Source organism: Vigna unguiculata, chromosome 4, assembly GCF_037176805.1.
Source record: "Vigna unguiculata cultivar grain cowpea cultivar isolate G323 ecotype 2 chromosome 4, ASM3717680v1, whole genome shotgun sequence".
In the NCBI taxonomy this organism is placed as follows: domain Eukaryota; kingdom Viridiplantae; phylum Streptophyta; class Magnoliopsida; order Fabales; family Fabaceae; genus Vigna; species Vigna unguiculata.
The window spans coordinates 5,302,200-5,320,222 of record NC_140795.1 but is presented as its reverse complement, the minus strand read 5'-3'; the positions used below and the strand labels follow the sequence as shown (position 1 = coordinate 5,320,222).

Below are 18,023 nucleotides of genomic sequence, written 5' to 3'. Positions count from 1 at the left end.
GGTTTATAACACAATTAGCTAAAATTAAAGGGAGTACATTATTGGGACCAATGACAGAAGAAAAGAGAAAAAGGAACGGTGCACATTGAAACAACATTTTTATTTATAATATTTCTTATTTTAAAGAATATTGATTTAGAATTACAAATCATGAATTTCATCACTTTAAATATATACAATTCTAACATCAAGTTTAGTAACAAATGAGTTGATATTAAAACTTAATTTAATTATAAACATTGACCATCGTGGCCTAAATATCATACTTAATAGTATATAATTAAACTAAATCAAAGATAATATGAATTTCAAACAAATTTTGAACTAATGTTACTCTTTCTTACAATTGGTTTAAAATATAAAATCATTTTTTGAAACAAATTAATCTAAATCATAAACTTTTTAAACTATTCCTGTCACAGAAAGATACAAGTGTATAGAAGAAAAACCTAATTACATACATTTCGTTCCCCCTAATCTATGATACCATAAAAAGTCAGACACGCCATGACTTATATACAACATAAAAGACAAATAAATTAGTAACAATTAGGATTACATGCAGGATCTACCTGGGACAAGACACTAATAATGATGGAAGCATTCTTCAAATTATCATCAACAAAACGTTGACAATTCCATCAAGCAGCCTTTTCACAAACCACAAAACTCCCCGGATTGATAGTAATGCTCTTTGTGCAATTATCAGTTTTGTATATCCCAACAAGTCGATCAGCCAATTCAAACATGTTGTTCCTAAGACTACAGGAGGTATAATCATATACCATTACAAGTGTTAGAAATATTACAAAGTATGTGCAGTAGAAAGACACTGTTACTAGTTAATTTATTAAAAATTATAAAATCACAACTGAAACTTACGAAATTAGTTTTAAAAATCTTCAATAGATAATAAATGACTTCATTGAACTTTTAATCCCTCAAATGTAACAATGGTCTAATCTTAATCCCTCAGTTCCATTTATGTCAAGCATATGTATAATTTTAGTTCTCAAGTTTCAATTTACATCAAAGTTTCTTGATATCATAATTTACGCATTTAGTTTTTTCTTGAGTTGAGAGATGTGTTTAAAAGATTAAAAAATTCACAGTTACATTATCTAGAAAGCATAAATGGTACCATTAGAATTTCAAAAACTAAATTACACAATTTATGACAAAAGATGTAAGTAGGTCATAATAAGTATTTTCAAATGAGTTCATTACTATTATTTATCTTATGTAATTTACTAATGATAATCCGGGTAAAAGGACATACCTAATGATTATGAATTGAGCATCTTTGGTTCTGTCTTTCACATAATGCCCAACGATAGAAACATTCTTGAAGTCTGTCAAGCCATATAGTAAAGGAGTTTAATACATTGCATATAGCATTTACAATAAAAGAATTCAGGTGTGAAGTTAATGGTAAGTACCCAGGGCAGCATCAATCTCATCCATTACATAAAGCGGGGTAGGCTTGTAATGATGAAGTGCGAATACAAGAGCCAACGAGCTAAGAGTCTGTAAAAGAAATAGAAAAAGTATATAGAAAGGAAAAAAGATCATGGTGTGCATAACGCATTTTAACATTTTCTGCATGCCTAAGAAAATGATATCATGCACAAGCAGCATAATGCTCAATTTCTCATGCGGGTTCAACCCAGAAAATAGAATTCTAGTTTGTAGATAATAGTGCTTTGGAATGTAACAATCGAGACCAAACAAAAGGAAAATGCAGACAAGAAGCAGAGATAACCTTTTCACCACCCGATAAATTTGCAATATTTTTCCAGCTTTTCTTTGGTGGTCTGACACTGAACACAACACCTTCAGAGAATGGATCCAAAGAATCAACAAGCTCGAGTTCTGCATCACCTCCAAGAGTAATCATCTGCAAATGATAAAAGTGGTTACAGATGACATAATCATAAGTCTAGGAAACACAACAGCTTTAAATTTGGTACACCAGACTGAGACAATTTTTTTTGTTTTCATTTTCCATCTCCTCAAAATAGTTTTAAAAAATGTCACCTTAATTTTGTTTTCGTTCTCATTATCAATATTAAGGAAATAGAGAAATCAGTATTGTTTACCTTTATTATTCCTAATATATATATATATATATATATATATATATATATATATATATATATATATATATATATATATATATATATATAGCGTTTGACATTTACCAAAATCACAACTTTTAACGGGCTACACAAACCATGAGTTCCGATTCTAATTTGCAAAATTATGTCAGTATCACAAAAACTGTGCATTGAAGAAAAAAAGAAAATATGCAATGCAAGACACCATGTAAAAATGGCACAACAGGAATGGTAACTACTAGGAAATAAGTTCCTGAGAATGATACAACATTGTTATGAGATATTCTTAACAATGTTTTTAGGAAATGGAGACTGTAATAGACGGTATATTTTAGAAGTGGCATGTCTTCAGAAGGCAACATAAAAAATAGATAGTTCACACGGCAAAGTTGAATCCATTTTAAGAATAGCTGTCTTTCTTCAACTATGTGGTGAACTCATTTCATTACCACTAGATTCGAGCAAATGTTTATTGCTGCTGCCAATATTGAAATTCGCACTCTTAAGCAAAATAACTAAGAGCATTATATCAATTTATGCCACTAAAATTTTACATGAGTAGACTCTACATAAGATTAACCCCTTAAAATTTTAAAAAATAAATTGTTGATTCAATTTAACATCATTTTATAACCAGTAATGCAAATTTTACAGATAACTTGTCATCATAGTCACACCAAGTTGCCAACATGCTGGTCTGAAGGTCTTAAGAGAGGTGACAAAATCCATAAGGAGTTAAAATATCCACAAACAAATCTGGAGGAGCACAATTTCACGTGTTTGAGGCAACGAAAGTGAGCACTCAAAGAGAGATAAAACTCCAAACCTGATACATTTCCTTCAACTTTAAAGATATGGCATTAAATCCTTCCATAAACTCGTCCAATCTGCAATAACACAGTCAACTAACGTAAATGCAATGCATAAAATAAATTCAACAATATATATATATCATGCACACCTCTTCTTTCTCCATTCATCATACTGCTTCTTTATGTCATCCCGCTCCTGAGTGACTGAATTAAGTTCTTCAACTCGTCCATTGTATAAAGATACCTTCTTTCGATATCTGATAATCATAAGAAATTGTGAATCTTCATTAATACAACATCGGAAAAAGTAAAGATAAACAGGGCAACAAATTAGAAAAACTCATACTCTGAAATTGAATCAAGATTAGGATTCATCTCCTTCAGTTGTACTTCAAAGAGAGCGACCATTTCACAGGCTTTTTTTAGGTCACAATCACCATTAAGATGTTCATCGGTCAATGTAGCCTCAAGCTTTTCTTGATCCACTAAATCAGCATGTATTCTGCATACCATTTACAAACTTGTAAGAACTTCAGAATGATAAACCATGTATTCCAAAACAGTTCTCTAATAACATACTGTTCGAGATGTTTGTGAATATCAGTTTGCAACTCATCTAGTCTTTTCTTGTAACCTTTCCCCGTCATTTCTAATTCCTTGTATGCTTTCTTCATGTCTTTTAATTTAAAGTCAGCATCAACCTGAAAAATAATGACTGTAATGAGAAACTTCAAGTTGGTTGCAATGTGAAAAATGAACAAACCAGTACCTCAGATGCACGCAATTCATCCATCCTTTTTTTCATCTGGTTGTACTCGGATTTTGCTTGCTCCAAGACAATCATATGTTTGTCAATAATCTGCACAGTAAAAATTAATTAGCCATGATCCTACCCAACCAATATACATAACTTTCAAAAGGTGCATTGCATTATACACTTCTAATGTATTTCGTTTACTAAGGCAAAAATTTTACAAAATCCAAAACAAGGCTATTAATAACCTCTTGGGTCTTTTTATAATTCTCTTGAACTGCAAAAGCTTTCTGTTCTATTTCTGCAAAGACTCCAGTTAACTTCTGCTTTTGTTCAGTAAGCCTATCTTTCTCCTTCTTTGAATCTTCAATTCCTTTAGTCAATTTTTTCACCATCTTTTGTCCCGTCTCTATTAGGACCTTGAGGCGGTTTATTTCTGAACTATTCTTATCAATATCCTGGTAAAAAGGGAATCATCAGTACATAAACAACCCCCAATATCAAATATAATTGAAGGTTCTTGATATAAGAGATGCTTACAGTCTGAATTTTCTGGACCTTTGACTTCTGAGATTTTAATTTTTCACCCCCAACATTTTCTAAATTTCTCTGGAGCTCCAAAGCCTGTAATTTTCAATCATTAATTAAACTATCTAAGTTAAATATAAATATAACCTTTATTTTCAACATTCATCCACCTTTAGAAATAAAAATAAATGAAAGACCTGTCAGGCAACCCTCAATTTCTAAAGGAATTAAAAGAATGAATTTCGAGCAAACCTTTTCCTTCAACTGTTTAGATCCATCAGTTAGTCTTTTAATCTCCTTTTCTTCGGCAGAAACAATTTTCTTCAGCTCTTCCAATCTTTTAAGCTCATCCTCCTGTGGCATCGATGCTGCCTCAAGGGAATCAAGTTGTTTCTCAATATAACTAAATTGTGAACTTAAACTGTCAACCTGTAGAGGAAGGGGAAAAAGTCTCAATGCCTGCATCAACAAGTCTAAGAAAATTACAATTTACTTTTCTCAGGCTCAGAAATAGTGTACTACCTCCTTCTGACTTTTAGCAAACTCCATGTCTAAAGCAGCAACAGCTTTTTCTGAGGCCTGGTAACGTTGCACAGCAGCCACAATTCTTTGGCGAATGTCATTCAATTTAGCAGTCAACTCAAACAATTCCTTCTCGGCATTTGCAACACTTTCTACAGAAACGCTTGTAGCTCGAATAGATGTCCCCATCTTCCCACCACGGGGCTTACCACCCCCACCACTCATTGTTCCAGATTTTTCGAAGAGCGCACCATCAAGGGTGACAACCCGACGAAACTCATTATTTCCACCATATGCTATACGTGTAGCCTAATTTTACGGTGTAAGAAAATGTTACTATTTAACAGTTTAACACCACTGGCAAGAACAATTACAAATGCAACAAACCTACAATTGTATATTGCAACCAAATGGTAAATAAGTTAAGCCTAATAATCCGATTAGTGTGTCTTTGTTTCTTAAACAGACCAGATAGTAAGCATAATGTTATAAACATTGAAAGTTCAAAAGAGAGCCATATCTAGAAACTTGCTTATCAAACAATTCTAAACATGGACATGATGATTTTCATATCTGAAAAATACCATTTTACAACGAATCCTTAATATTTAACATCAGAATGGAGTATCCTCCGACAAAAGTGCAACTGACCTGGTCAAGATCCTTAGCGACCACAGTGTTTCCTAGTGCCGCATAGAAAGCAAGCTTCATTCTTTCATCTTGAACTTTCACTAAATCAAAAAGGCGTGGAACCCCATCTGGAGTGCTTACATTCCTTTTCATCGTTGGAAGAAGATCAACTTGCTTCTCCTGAATAAAGAAAAAGCGTTTTAATTACATTTATCGAATATCTGATTTAAGTATTATCAGCACATAAAAAGCATTACAGAACCAAACAGAGCATCAATCATTGTTAGAGAAAAGTGACATATCTCTTAACAATCATTTACAAACGATATTGAATTAAGGGCATTATATTGGCACTGTGTTCTTAAAGTAATTTAAAAATTAAAGACCAACTATGCCAAAAATTCAGGTTGTTAGTTGAAATTTAATAGAGGGTTTCACAATTTCTTGTACAAATGTTTAAAAACAAGAAAGAGTGAAAATGTTATCAAATTTTTGTAACTATTAGTGAAAAAAATATAGAAATGGAAAACATTCCCTAATACCAAACATGCCCTTAAATTATAACATAAACGTGCTTGAGCATAAACCCAGTTGTAATTATACATACACAAGGAACCAGAAGTGAAGTGAAGAAATTTAATTTATGCCTTTTGAAATATTAAACAGTCATTTTTAGACAACAAATTGAATAATATAAAAAAAATACCAATATCATGAAAGTAGCAACACCAAGATTCTCTCTACGAAGCAGCTCAACGCATGCTTGAGCTGCATTAGTTGTTTCCACCACAATATAATCAAGTCCAGCACATGCTGTTGATATTGCAACGTCATATTTTGCTGCAAAACAATTTATAAGAAGTTAATCCAATTACATACAAAGCAGTGTCACATGATAAAAATAAATTTAAAAGTATTAATGTAATGTAATATCAATCTAAGAGCAAAACCAGTGTTCTAAGAAAATTTGGATTATGTTACCAACAAATAATATACTCAGAAGAAATCACAGATCCCTGTTTCCATGAAGGAAAATTTCGTATTAAGATCAGAATTGTCTTAACTATTAATAAAAAACACAGAAGAAATCACATATCCCTTCTTCAATGATGTATAAATGACCACTGTACACTAACGAAGTACTAAGTTTGCAGTTCATTAACTTCTGCTTGATGGCTATGATCAAGACCATCAAGAAATATAATCATTCTCCCATGACTAGAAAGAATGCTTCTGAAAACATGAGACAAGTAATAGGTTTTATGCTGATTCTAGGATTTGCATTTGGAATGTTGAATATTAATTACAGGTATATTATCAATATATTCTATTAATTTACACACGCTTTTCAAGTATGATTTTTGAAATAGGTATTTAAGTTTTAGATGTGAGGTTGGTCCCCCTCATGTGTTTACTTACTCTCAAACAAGAACCAAATAACGAATTGGCAGAAGCACAAGCCTAGGCTTTAACCAGTAGTTTAAAACTTCCATAATCATAAGCTTTGAGCCAAGCCTACCAAACTTATTTATTTTCGTCATGTAGAATAAGATATGGTTTTCTTTTGAATGTTCTGTTGTGCTGAGTTTGAACATAAAATTTAATCTTAGATACAAACAAGAGCATCCGAAGTCACATTCCTAAAATTTTGCAGCATTCAAGTGTCATAATTTGGAAGGCATGGAACTTGATGAAGCTAAAAGTGTTATTGGAGAACCTCACCATCAATAGCACCTAAATCACCCATGCGGCCATAAATTCCTTCTATTTGTTTTGTTTCCTTAGCTTTCAGGATTGCTTTTAGAACTGATCCCTGACTCTTTTCAGAATCTAGAACAGACTTCAATTCAGCAACCTTCTGTCTAGCACTTTGCTCAAGAGGAATCAGTTCATCTTGTTCTTTGATACATTCCTTTAAAAGGAGCAACCACGTCACCACAAGCCTCAAAAAAGAAACATAGAATTAAGAATAAGAAAGAAAATTTGCTAACTTCTTCGATTTTGTGAGCTTCTGAAGCATCACGCTTGCTCTTTTCTATATCCCTCTTGATTTGAGAAAGGCTGGCAGTTTTTGATTTAATTGTTTCTGATATGTTTTCCATCTGCTTTTGAGCATCTCTAAATGCTTGAGAAGCACCTTCATGCTGCCAATTAAAGTAATAGTCTTCTATTAAACATCCAACAACAAGAAAACATAAAGGGACTCGGCTCCACAAATGTACCATAATTCAAATTCAATATAAATAAATAAATGCACCATCCATAAATCCTGAGCATTCATGTTCACAAAGGGCCATTTTATTTAAAGTGCAGGAGAAGCATAAGCTTTTAAATCGAAATAGCTACTGGTTAAGTTCACAAGCATGATGAAAACAAAAAAAAAAAGTTTATATGAGGAGAAAGAATCAATTTTCGTCCATGTTCAGTTTCTTATGTTCACATTAGAAATAACTAAACCACAATCCAACTCTTTGTTTAGTCTGCTGATTGGTAGTTGATGGACAACACAAATAATTTTGTGACATGGTGTTTGATATGCCAGAAAACTGGTAAAAATGTGAAATGAACATCAAACCCCATGTGTTACTCAATGGTAACAACAATGATAGTAGTGACTGCAAAAGCTGTGACAGACAGTAACAACCATGAAGGTAGTACCAGGGTCAATGGTGTTGCTGTGATGGCAATGATTGGGGGAGTAAGTATAGTTGACAAGCTAGTTGATGGTCAATTAAAGATCTCATATTGACTTAAAATATAGCAAAATTACAACATATAAATGTATACAAACTTCATCCTAAAAGTAAATTTTGTGAGGTTAAATTAGACCTTAATCTACTTTCCAAGAGGGCATTAGAGTCTATTTTAGCGAAGTTTATTGAGTCCATGTTACTCACATTTAAGATGTCTAGTCCTCAACATAAGAGAGTGTGTTGAATTGAAAGTCTCGTATCAACTAGAGATATAACCAAATTATACTATATAAGTGCAAACTTTACCTTGCAAGCTGATTTTATAAAATTCAATTGGACTTTAATCAACTTTCTAAGAGTTAGTATAGTGATTGAACACCAAAGTGGGTAGACCATTCGGATTGTTTTCTACATTGCCCATTAGAAAAATGTTGATCTTTAGTTTATTACGTAATAAATTTCTTTATTTTTGTCCTGTTCTTCATCCCTTTTCATGTAGTTCCATGACCTCTTTCAAAATCAAACTAAGAACAATAACTGTTCTGTCCAGTCCTTCACCTTTTAGCTAATCACAAAGACCCTTCAAATTATATGGTCGCAGAAAATTGTAAGGAAATGATAGAGGCAAAGCCCGTTAGAGAGTTTCCTTCTACAATCACCATAAGTAATTACTGTAACATATACGGATTTACAATGATTTTTCAAAAAATATATACGAATGATTAAGAGCAAAGAATAAATTACTGTCTTTAAAGCTAAGACTGGGAGCAATAGCACTTAAAACGTAAGAGATGTCCTTATCACCTTTTCATTCAGAAGCTTACTTTCTGTACATGCAACTTCAAGTTTTCCCTTGTGCTCAATCAAATCTTTCTCCCAAGGTTCAAGCTCAGAACGAACTTTAGCAAGCTCGGAGCGGTACTTCTCAGTTTCAACTGCTCACCAACCAATGGCAGGGACACAAGATAAAAAAAAATTACATACGACAAAGTAGCTAAAAACCATCTATTCCACATGGGATATCAGTTCATTTTGTGTACAGAGGTATATTATAAATAAAATATGAAGACCAGCCTCCACCACAAAAAACACCGAAAATCAGCATGATGTATTCCAGACAATAACTAGAAATAATATAGACCTCACGAGATAACTATATGCAGCTTACTCCAACAAAAATAGCAAAGCATATATTGAAATCTATTCAAATATGTCAATAGAATATGTGTGTTCACTCTAACGGTGTTTCGTAATCTCAAGAGGCAGAAGACCACCATGACTATCTGTTAGGCATTAGAATAAGGAACCTAACTAAAATAAACTTTTTAACGTTAAAATAGAATGGAAAATAAATGTAGTAACTTGCAAGGAAGTATGCTTAAGAATCAAAAACGTTTTAAAGAGGTTTTGACTAAAGTATAGTTATTGGAGTTGGAGATCCATCACCACTTCAGCAAGGCAAATTTAATTAAAAGCACTTTCCAATATATTGTAAATAAATTAATAAAAATGATAAAAGTCCACCTTTGGAAATCTCTGTGATTTCGTCCAAGATCTTCTCCTCATCAAGCAACAATTTTTGCAGTTTTGGAATATTATCCTCAAGTTTTGGTATCAAATCAGTTGATTCCTCGCCCTCTTTTATAAGGGCTTCGATTTTGGATGAATCCTGACAGACAAAGTAGAAAAAAAAGAATTAGATGTCTCGTGAACACATAGTTTCAATTGCATTGAACTATGACTTCCCTCTACCTTTTCTACTTTATCCTCTAGCTTTTTGATCTTCTGACCTACGTGCTTAAAATCTTCCCGAAATTTAACATCCTGTCTTTCAAACTCCTTGAACTCTTCCTTGCACTTCCTCATATCATTGTCTAACTCCTGAAAATGAAAGAAGTTAAAAATGAAAAGATTACCACCTCAAAGCTTATTATTAAGAATAAATGCACAGCAATATAACTATGAAAACTGATTCAATTACAAAACCCATGTCATCCAAACCTCTTGTCTTTTTGTATAGTTGTTGTGCTTATTTTCAAGGTCTTTAAGAGTTTGTTTACTTTCTTGGATTTTATCCCTGGAATATGATATCACGAAGACCTTCATGAGACAAGAATACAAATTCAACAATAAAGAAACAATTAAATTACCTTATGTAATCCAAATTACCTTTCTTCCTTGAGATTTTCTTCTAGAGTGACTACATTCCCTTTTAACTCATCCATTTTTCCACTTGTATCATCAAGGGCCAACTTTGTCGCTTTCTCGTGCCATTTTAACAGAGACAACTCCTTCAACATGTATGATTCTGCTTCATTCTTCACATCCTGCAGCAAAAGAATGGTAAGTGTTGGACAAATATAAAATGCTTACACAAACCCATAAATTTACATACCTCCAAGCCGTCTCTTTCTTTCTCAGCTAGCTTAACCATTTGCACAACCCCAGATCTTTTCTCATTCAGGGATTCTAACCTAAAATATCACAACATTGTTTCAAAAATTAGATACTCCAAAATTGAAATAAAGCAATTACTTCAACAACAACGAGCTCAAAAACATGTATACTATAAAAGAAGAAAATAGGAAGAACAATAAAAGGTATATTAAAATAAGAGTGCATTTGGATGGCTAATTTCTTAAACAACCCATATCAAAACTTTCTAAGAAAGTCTTAAACAAATATAAAATAATCAAAGCTGGGAAGAACTGCTGTGTTTTTTCAAAAGCCTTCTTAATACTGTATTATAAGCTATTTTAGAAACAGAAAAAAATTCAATGAAAGTACTAAATACTTATTCAAATTAAAAAAAAAATAATAATAAAAAAAAATCAGACCACTACTGCAAACAAGTATAAATGATTTCATAATGTTGATTGAGAAAGTTTCATGGCCTGTTTCGCCAGGACTTAATGGAAAGAGTGCTAACAGTTTATGTGATTCATCAATCTTTTCCACATATTTGTTGGTTCCAATTATATCCTCCAAGTATTCTAGAAAACCTTCATCATGAGGTCCTTGAGCTTTTGGTTTCATAAGTGAAATCTGCTCAACTTCACCCTGATAAGAAGCAGATCAAACATCAAAAGAGGTGGAGAGAATAGAACATTTCCAGAAAATCTTAAAATCACCATATAACAAATAACAGACCTGAAGGATTAGAAACCTGTTATTGTCAAGGTCAACACCTTTCCCTTTTAGTTTCTTGGTAACTTCTGTAAAGTTACTTGTGCGATCATTAATGTAATACTTAGAAGAGTTGTCCCGGAAAGCCACCCTGGTAATCACAAAATCACTTCCTGAAACAGCCTCATATGTTCCATCTTCCTGCAACCATTGATACTTTTAGTTTTTACTTTCGTTAAGAAAATATAGAAGTAAGATGACATTAAGAAATAGATTCAAGTTCAACTCAATCTCACAAAACTAACTTGCAAGATGATATTTATACCTCACTTATATACCATAATTTGACATTATCTTTAGTCGATGGAAACTCTTCAAAAGACCTCTTCATACTGAGGATTGGACACCCCGAGCGATCGGGAGGAAACCCAATAGCGGGTAACACTAGACCTAACAAACTAGATTGCTTTAAATAACTCTAATACCATCTTAGGGTCTATAGTATCACCTTACCGAGTAAATTTTATAAGATTGAGTTAGACTTAAATTCCATTTTCTTAAGATGGTGTTAGAGTCATTGAAAACATATCCTAGTGAAGTTTGTTGGACATTGTGTCACCATCTAGTCCCAGACTCAAAATGTCCAATCCTTCCCATGAGAGGGTGAGTTGAAGAATTTACATCAACCCGGTTCAAACTCGTGATGAGTTGGGTTAAAAAGAAATTTTTTTCTTTTAAATGATGGTCAATTTGAACCCGACTCACTTAACACACGGGTTAAATAGGTCCGAGACAGGTTGAAAGTGGGTTGACATGAAACCCACCAACAACAATCCTTTATTATTTTTTTAACATTTTTCATAATTTTTTAATTATAATTATTTACTAATTCTTATTATGTAGGTTGACAATTTGATTTTTTTAAATACTAGAATATTGATCAATAATATTTAAATAGTTTGAATGTTTAATTTCTTTGTCTGCCAAATTTTGTAAGTTGACACTGTAATTTTTCAACTACTTTATTTATAGTAGTTTGATGAAATCCGAGTACTTTGATTGCCATGTTATAAAAAAGAGTCAAATCAATCCACTTTGATTGTCATGTTATAAAGAAGAGTCAAGTCAATCCACTTTGATTGTACAGACAAAAAATATATAACATAAATAGGAGAAACAAAATCTTTAAGTAAGTTAACCCACCTAACTCCACTAATCCGTGATAGATTGAGTCAAGTTACAAAGCTTTTGACTCATCAAAAAATAAACCAAGTTAAGTTGACTCATATTACCTAACCAATTTTGACAAATTGAATTAAACTTAAATTTCACTTTCTTAATAGGCTCATTTCATAAAATAAAACCACAAGTTTGAAAACTCTTTAGTCACGGAGGCATAGACATAAACTTACATAAAAAAGTTCATAACTGGGAAATAAAGGAAAGTTAAAAATAGAAAAAAGCAATCAAAAACATAGCCAGGATATGGAACTCTTTGGTGTCATTGTTGGTTCCTATAGTTTGTTTTTGTTTTTAATTTTCAATTTCACTTAGAAATTCTTGAAAACGGGAATCAAAATATTAAAAAAAAAATAACATTTTTGTAATTACTTCTTATTGTTATAAACATATCAACAAAACAAAAATAAATAAAAGCCCACACACATCCTCGGCTATGTAGTTTTAGAATAGAAACATCAAATCAACTAGCTATATTCTCAACTGTTCTAGGAGGCACTTTTTAGTCACAATTAGTCAATTATTGAAAGCAAGACAGAGAGCTATACAGAATATGTCATGTTGAAAAGGAAAAACAAAAGTCGTTATCCACTAGGTGAGATCTGCTACATAGATCAGACCACACTTTTCAACTCAGTTAAATATCAAAATTTCAGAAATACTATACTATTATATCATATTTGCAGAGCTAAAAAACATGTCACTTTTACGATTAATACGATTGTAAATATATCTAAAGCCTAACAAGGTTAATAATAAGTAGAAAAATACCAAATCTATAATCTCTTGAAAATGAACAGAAACCCCCGCACTATCCAAGTTCTGGTGATTAGTAGAATTGTGTATCAGCTCCGAAACTTTGTTCAGCCGCATCTACAAGTACCAAAACCAGTTTCCAAATAAAAAATAAGCACACCAACACTAAACATATCGAGTAGGAAAGAAATAACATTCTAATTCCAAAAATTGTGAGTTTCTTGAACATCTTTGAACACACCTGCTTTGCTCGCTTCCCAAACACAAAAAGCATTGCGTCGATGACATTGCTTTTTCCGCTCCCGTTAGGTCCCACCACTGCAGAGAAACTCTGAAATCGAAGAAATACAAAAGTTCGCAAATTGAACCCAAGCAATTCAAAAGGTCAAAAGTTCGCGAGTGATACCAAAGCGGATCAAGGTATTCTAGTAAAACCAAAGCAACTCAAAAGTTCACAAGTGAACTTAGTGCAATTCAAAGTTCGCAAGAAACCGAAGCAATCTAAAGTTTGGATGTGAAACCAAAGAAATTTGAAGTTCGTAAGTGAAACCGAAGCAATTCAAAAATTTGGCAAGTGAAACCGGAGCAAATCGAAAAACGCACAAAATCACTAAAAAGAAGTTCGAGTAAGAAAGAACATTCCAATTCCACAACTCCTGAACTTTAGAAACATTATGTAAACACGCCAATTCAAAAGTTTGCAAGTGAGATTGAACCAATCAAATTATCGCAAGTGAATTCGAAGAAAATCGAAGTTTGAAAGTGAAAGAGAAGAAGAAAAAGAAGAAAAGCAAGACTGGGAAGTGAAAGAGAAACCCTAACCTTGTGAAAAGGACCGACGCGCTGCTCGCCGGCGTAGGACTTAAAGTTGCGCATGATCATCTCCTTTATAAAGAGCCTAGGGCGCGCGGAGCGGTGGCGTGTGGCTGAGTGAGGCGCGGACTCGGCGTGCGGGTCCATCGGCGCGGGCGAGTCGACTCGGAGGTGAAAGGTTTGGAAGTTGGAGATGGGAGAGAGCGGATATTGGTATTTTGAAAATCAAAGAAAAGAGGAAATGGGCATTGGCGGGAATTCGAATTCGCAATTGCCTTGCCATAGGGTTAAATTAGTTTTTGGTATTTCATAAAATTAATCACTTACCTGTATAAAAAATAATATTTTTTACCCTTAATATATAGAAAATATATTAGTTTAGTTGTGACATTTACTTTCTCATCAAATTAGTATATTCAATAGTTAATAAATATAATAATTTAATTTTGATAATTATTTTGTTATTGTTAGTTTAAATATATTATTCTTTTATTCAAATTATTATTAAACTAAATTACAATATTTAGATTGTTATAAATGTTAGGCTTAATTATTATTTTGATTTCCTAATTTGTTAGTTTTGTTCATTTTGGTCCTTTATTATTTTTTGATTCAATTAAGTCCTCTAATTCTTTAAAAAGATTCAATTTGGTCCATGTTCGTTAAGTTAACGGTAACACCGTCTCCGTATATGTCACGTGTTATTTTGTGAAATTTTTTATTTTTTTTAAATTTTTGAATTTAAAAAAAAAATAAATTGTCATGTGTCACTTTATGATTGTGACACGTGTCAATTTAACAATTTTTTATTTATTTGTTATTTTTTATTTAAAAAAAATATTGTCACGTGGCAGATCACGAGTGTGTCATGTGTGAAACTAACATTGGTTGTTTTTAATTTAGTCCCTCTATTTATAATTTTTTATTCAATTTAGTCTCCTAATTTTTTAAAATGATTCAATTTTGTCCTCTCAAATTTGAAACCAAATTAGTAATTAAGCTTAATTACAACTTATATATACATATTAAAATAATTTTTAATATATTTATAAATCAAATTACTCCACCTAACTATTCAAATTATTATATGGGGTGAACTTCAATCTATAAGGGATGACTTGTATGTCACTTGGCACGGTACAATGTGTTTGTGGTGATTGCATGGCTAGAATTTGTTCTGTAGTGGATAAACTAGTAAACCTCGTTTTACTGGTGTAGCGCCTGGCGATGAGAATTGAATCGTCAGGCGAGAGCTACAAATGAGGGAGGCCCTGGAGCGCGTAGCGCCTAACAATGAGAATGATTTCGCCAAGTGATAGCTATGTGGGCAGTGGCCACTATAACGTGTGGCGCCTGACGGTGAGGATGGTTCCGCCAGCCGATACCTAGAAAATCAAAGACCTCTGGAGCACGTAGCGCCTAGCGGCGTGTGTTGCCCGCCAGGCGGTCTGCAATGCCATTTCACCTAGCAACGCTTAGGCTGTGCCAGGCGGTAGCGCAGAGAACGTGGGTTATTCATTTGGAAATGGTGTGTGGTTTACACTACTTGGGATGATACCTTTGAGTATGAAACTTGCAGAGGCCCATTCATGAGTTATAACTCAGAATGGATGGTAAACACGTGGCAATCACGGGTTGTGACATGGTGATATTTGAAATCTAGTGCGAGCATGTGAGTTGTGGCTCATATTGGTTGACTCCACTTGATTGGCAATCATGGGTAGTGGCATGTGATGTTGCGAATCTTGTGTTGAGAATACATATTGTGGTTCGTATTAGAGAACTCTACTTGGCATTACAGATGATGATTCATAACATGATAGTTTTGCACGTGTGATCTACGAGTGATAACTTGTAGAGTGGAACCACAAGTGGTAGCTCGTGTAGCAAGTGGCTTTAAATATATATATATATATATATATATATATATATATATATATATATATATATATATATATATATATATATATATATATATATATATATATATATGATTTGTAATAGATAATAATACTTATACACTCATTTGTGTTTTAGTTTGACAATAATAATAAGGTTGTTACATAAAGAATAAATTGTTCCTATCAAATGCATCATACACTCCTATTATGTCGAAACATTTAGTGTGTGTAAATGTTTTTTTTTTCTTGGTTGCTGTAAAGTTTCCAGACTCACTCATTAATCTATTTTCTTCATTCAATATCCATGGATTTCATGATAAGAGAAGTAATTGTGAAGATTTTAAATTTTCTTTAACATGTTCAACTTATATTTTTTTTTATAAAAAAGTTATATATATATATATATATATATATATATATATATAATATAATATAATATAATATAATATGTGCAAAATTTAATGACAAAGTCTCAAATTACAAATCTCATTGAAGTATATAGATGAGAGTATAAATGACCTTATTATAATTGAGATTATTTTTAGTTGGACATAATCCCGACTTTAGAGCACAAACCAAACGATTACCATAGGTCAATGCATAATCAAATATGAAAAAAAAAACCTTTTACATATGAAGTATTATAAACCATATAAAATATTTGTGTAAGTATTGAGAGAAAAAAAAAGCTAGTCCATATATAATAAATTACAACAATATCAAATACAGACTACACATGCACTTTTAGATACTATATAACACATTCAAAATCTCAGATTTTGTAAGAACCAACAAAGAAACTCTAATTAGTGGCTACCTAATACCTCAAATAGTATGTTCTTAAATATTTATTTTCTAAGCCTTATAACTTAGCAAAATTTACATGCTAACTGGTAGGAGATCCGTGCCATGGGTCGTGTTTTTTTTTTATATTCTGTAATTTTTAAAACAAAAATTTTGTTGTTATTACATAAATCAATTATTTGAATTAATATTATTATTGGTTTTATTGCATATAATAATTAATTTTATTATTTAAATATATTATCGATTTAATTAATTATAACAATTTATAATAATAGTATTAATAATAATAATATTATTATTATTATTAAATCAAACTAAAAGGCATGTGCATACGTCGTTGTTAAAGTAAAATGTAAGTATATTATGTAATATAATCCCGTATAAAATAAATACAATATAAAATTGATTTAAATATTTTGAATAGAAACACGTGTACATATAAACACTTGTATGCTATATTAAAATGAAATGCATATGCACGGATCGTTATTAAAGTAAAATATAGGAATATAGTGTTATATGGTCCCGTATAAAATCTATACGACCTGAAATTGATGTAAAAAAATTTAAATATAAACACATGTAGATATAAATAAAAACATGTATATTATACTAAAATAAAATGCATATTCATGAGTCAACATTAAAGTAAAATGTAGGCATATTATGTAATATGGTCCCGTATAAATTAAATACAACATGAAATTGATGTTCATGTTGTATTTAATTTACATGTATTTAAACACTTGTGTTTGATGTTTATATGTAAATGTGTTTAAATAGAAACACATGTACATATAAACACTTGAATGTTATATTAAATTGAAATGCCTATGTATGAGTCATTATTAAAGTAAAATGTAGACATATGATATAATATGACCTCACACAAAATATATATAACATGAAATTGATATTAAAATTATTAAATAGAAACACAAAAAGATATAAACAAATGTATATTATATTAAAATAAAATATGTATCCACGGGTTGTTGTTAAAGTAAAATGTAGATCTATTATGTAATATTGTCCTGTATAAAATAACACAACATGAAATTGGTGTTAAAATTTGTAAGTAAAAACACATGTACATACAAACACATGTATATTATATTAAAATGAGATGAGTATGCATGGGTCATTGCTAAAGGTAGGATGTAGTCATATTATGTAATATGGTCCCGCACAAAATAAATATAACATGAAATTGATGTTAAGATTTTAAAATAGAAACACATGTATATTACATTATAATGAAATGCATATGCACATGTTGTTGCTAAAGTAAAATGTGGGCATATTATGTAATATGGTCCCGTACA

The 18,023-nt window shown here is 31.7% G+C and overlaps 1 protein-coding gene across 1 annotated transcript; it reads right to left on the bottom strand.

Annotated features, from left to right (window-relative positions):
• Positions 1–286: 286 nt before the first annotated feature.
• SMC3 (structural maintenance of chromosome 3) lies at positions 287–14,242 on the bottom strand. Its single transcript, XM_028069650.2, has 28 exons — positions 14,000–14,242; positions 13,419–13,508; positions 13,193–13,294; positions 11,207–11,383; positions 10,986–11,116; positions 10,452–10,530; positions 10,226–10,383; positions 10,058–10,133; positions 9,809–9,937; positions 9,581–9,725; positions 8,861–8,991; positions 7,355–7,507; positions 7,086–7,275; positions 6,070–6,203; positions 5,385–5,543; positions 4,734–5,042; positions 4,464–4,640; positions 4,224–4,307; positions 3,932–4,141; positions 3,699–3,788; positions 3,509–3,630; positions 3,276–3,431; positions 3,079–3,186; positions 2,944–3,004; positions 1,763–1,897; positions 1,440–1,527; positions 1,280–1,352; positions 287–762 (listed from the first exon to the last, which is right to left on the bottom strand). The coding sequence occupies exons 1-28, from the start codon at positions 14,135–14,137 to the stop codon at positions 642–644; spliced, it is 3,726 nt and encodes a 1,241-aa protein (XP_027925451.1). The 5' UTR covers positions 14,138–14,242; the 3' UTR covers positions 287–641.
• Between the last annotated feature and the right edge of the window lie 3,781 nt (positions 14,243–18,023).

Excerpts from the sequence above, each read along its gene's own strand:
- SMC3 (XM_028069650.2), bottom strand. The coding sequence starts at position 14,137 with ATGGACCCGCACGCCGAGTCCGCGCCTCACTCAGCCACACGCCACCGC. Across the intron at positions 7,508-8,860 it reads GTAAGCTTCTGAATGAAAAG|CATGAAGGTGCTTCTCAAGC; the intron begins GTGATAAGGACA and ends TTTAATTGGCAG. Across the intron at positions 5,544-6,069 it reads TTGCTACTTTCATGATATTG|GAGAAGCAAGTTGATCTTCT; the intron begins GTATTTTTTTTA and ends TTCTTTATTCAG.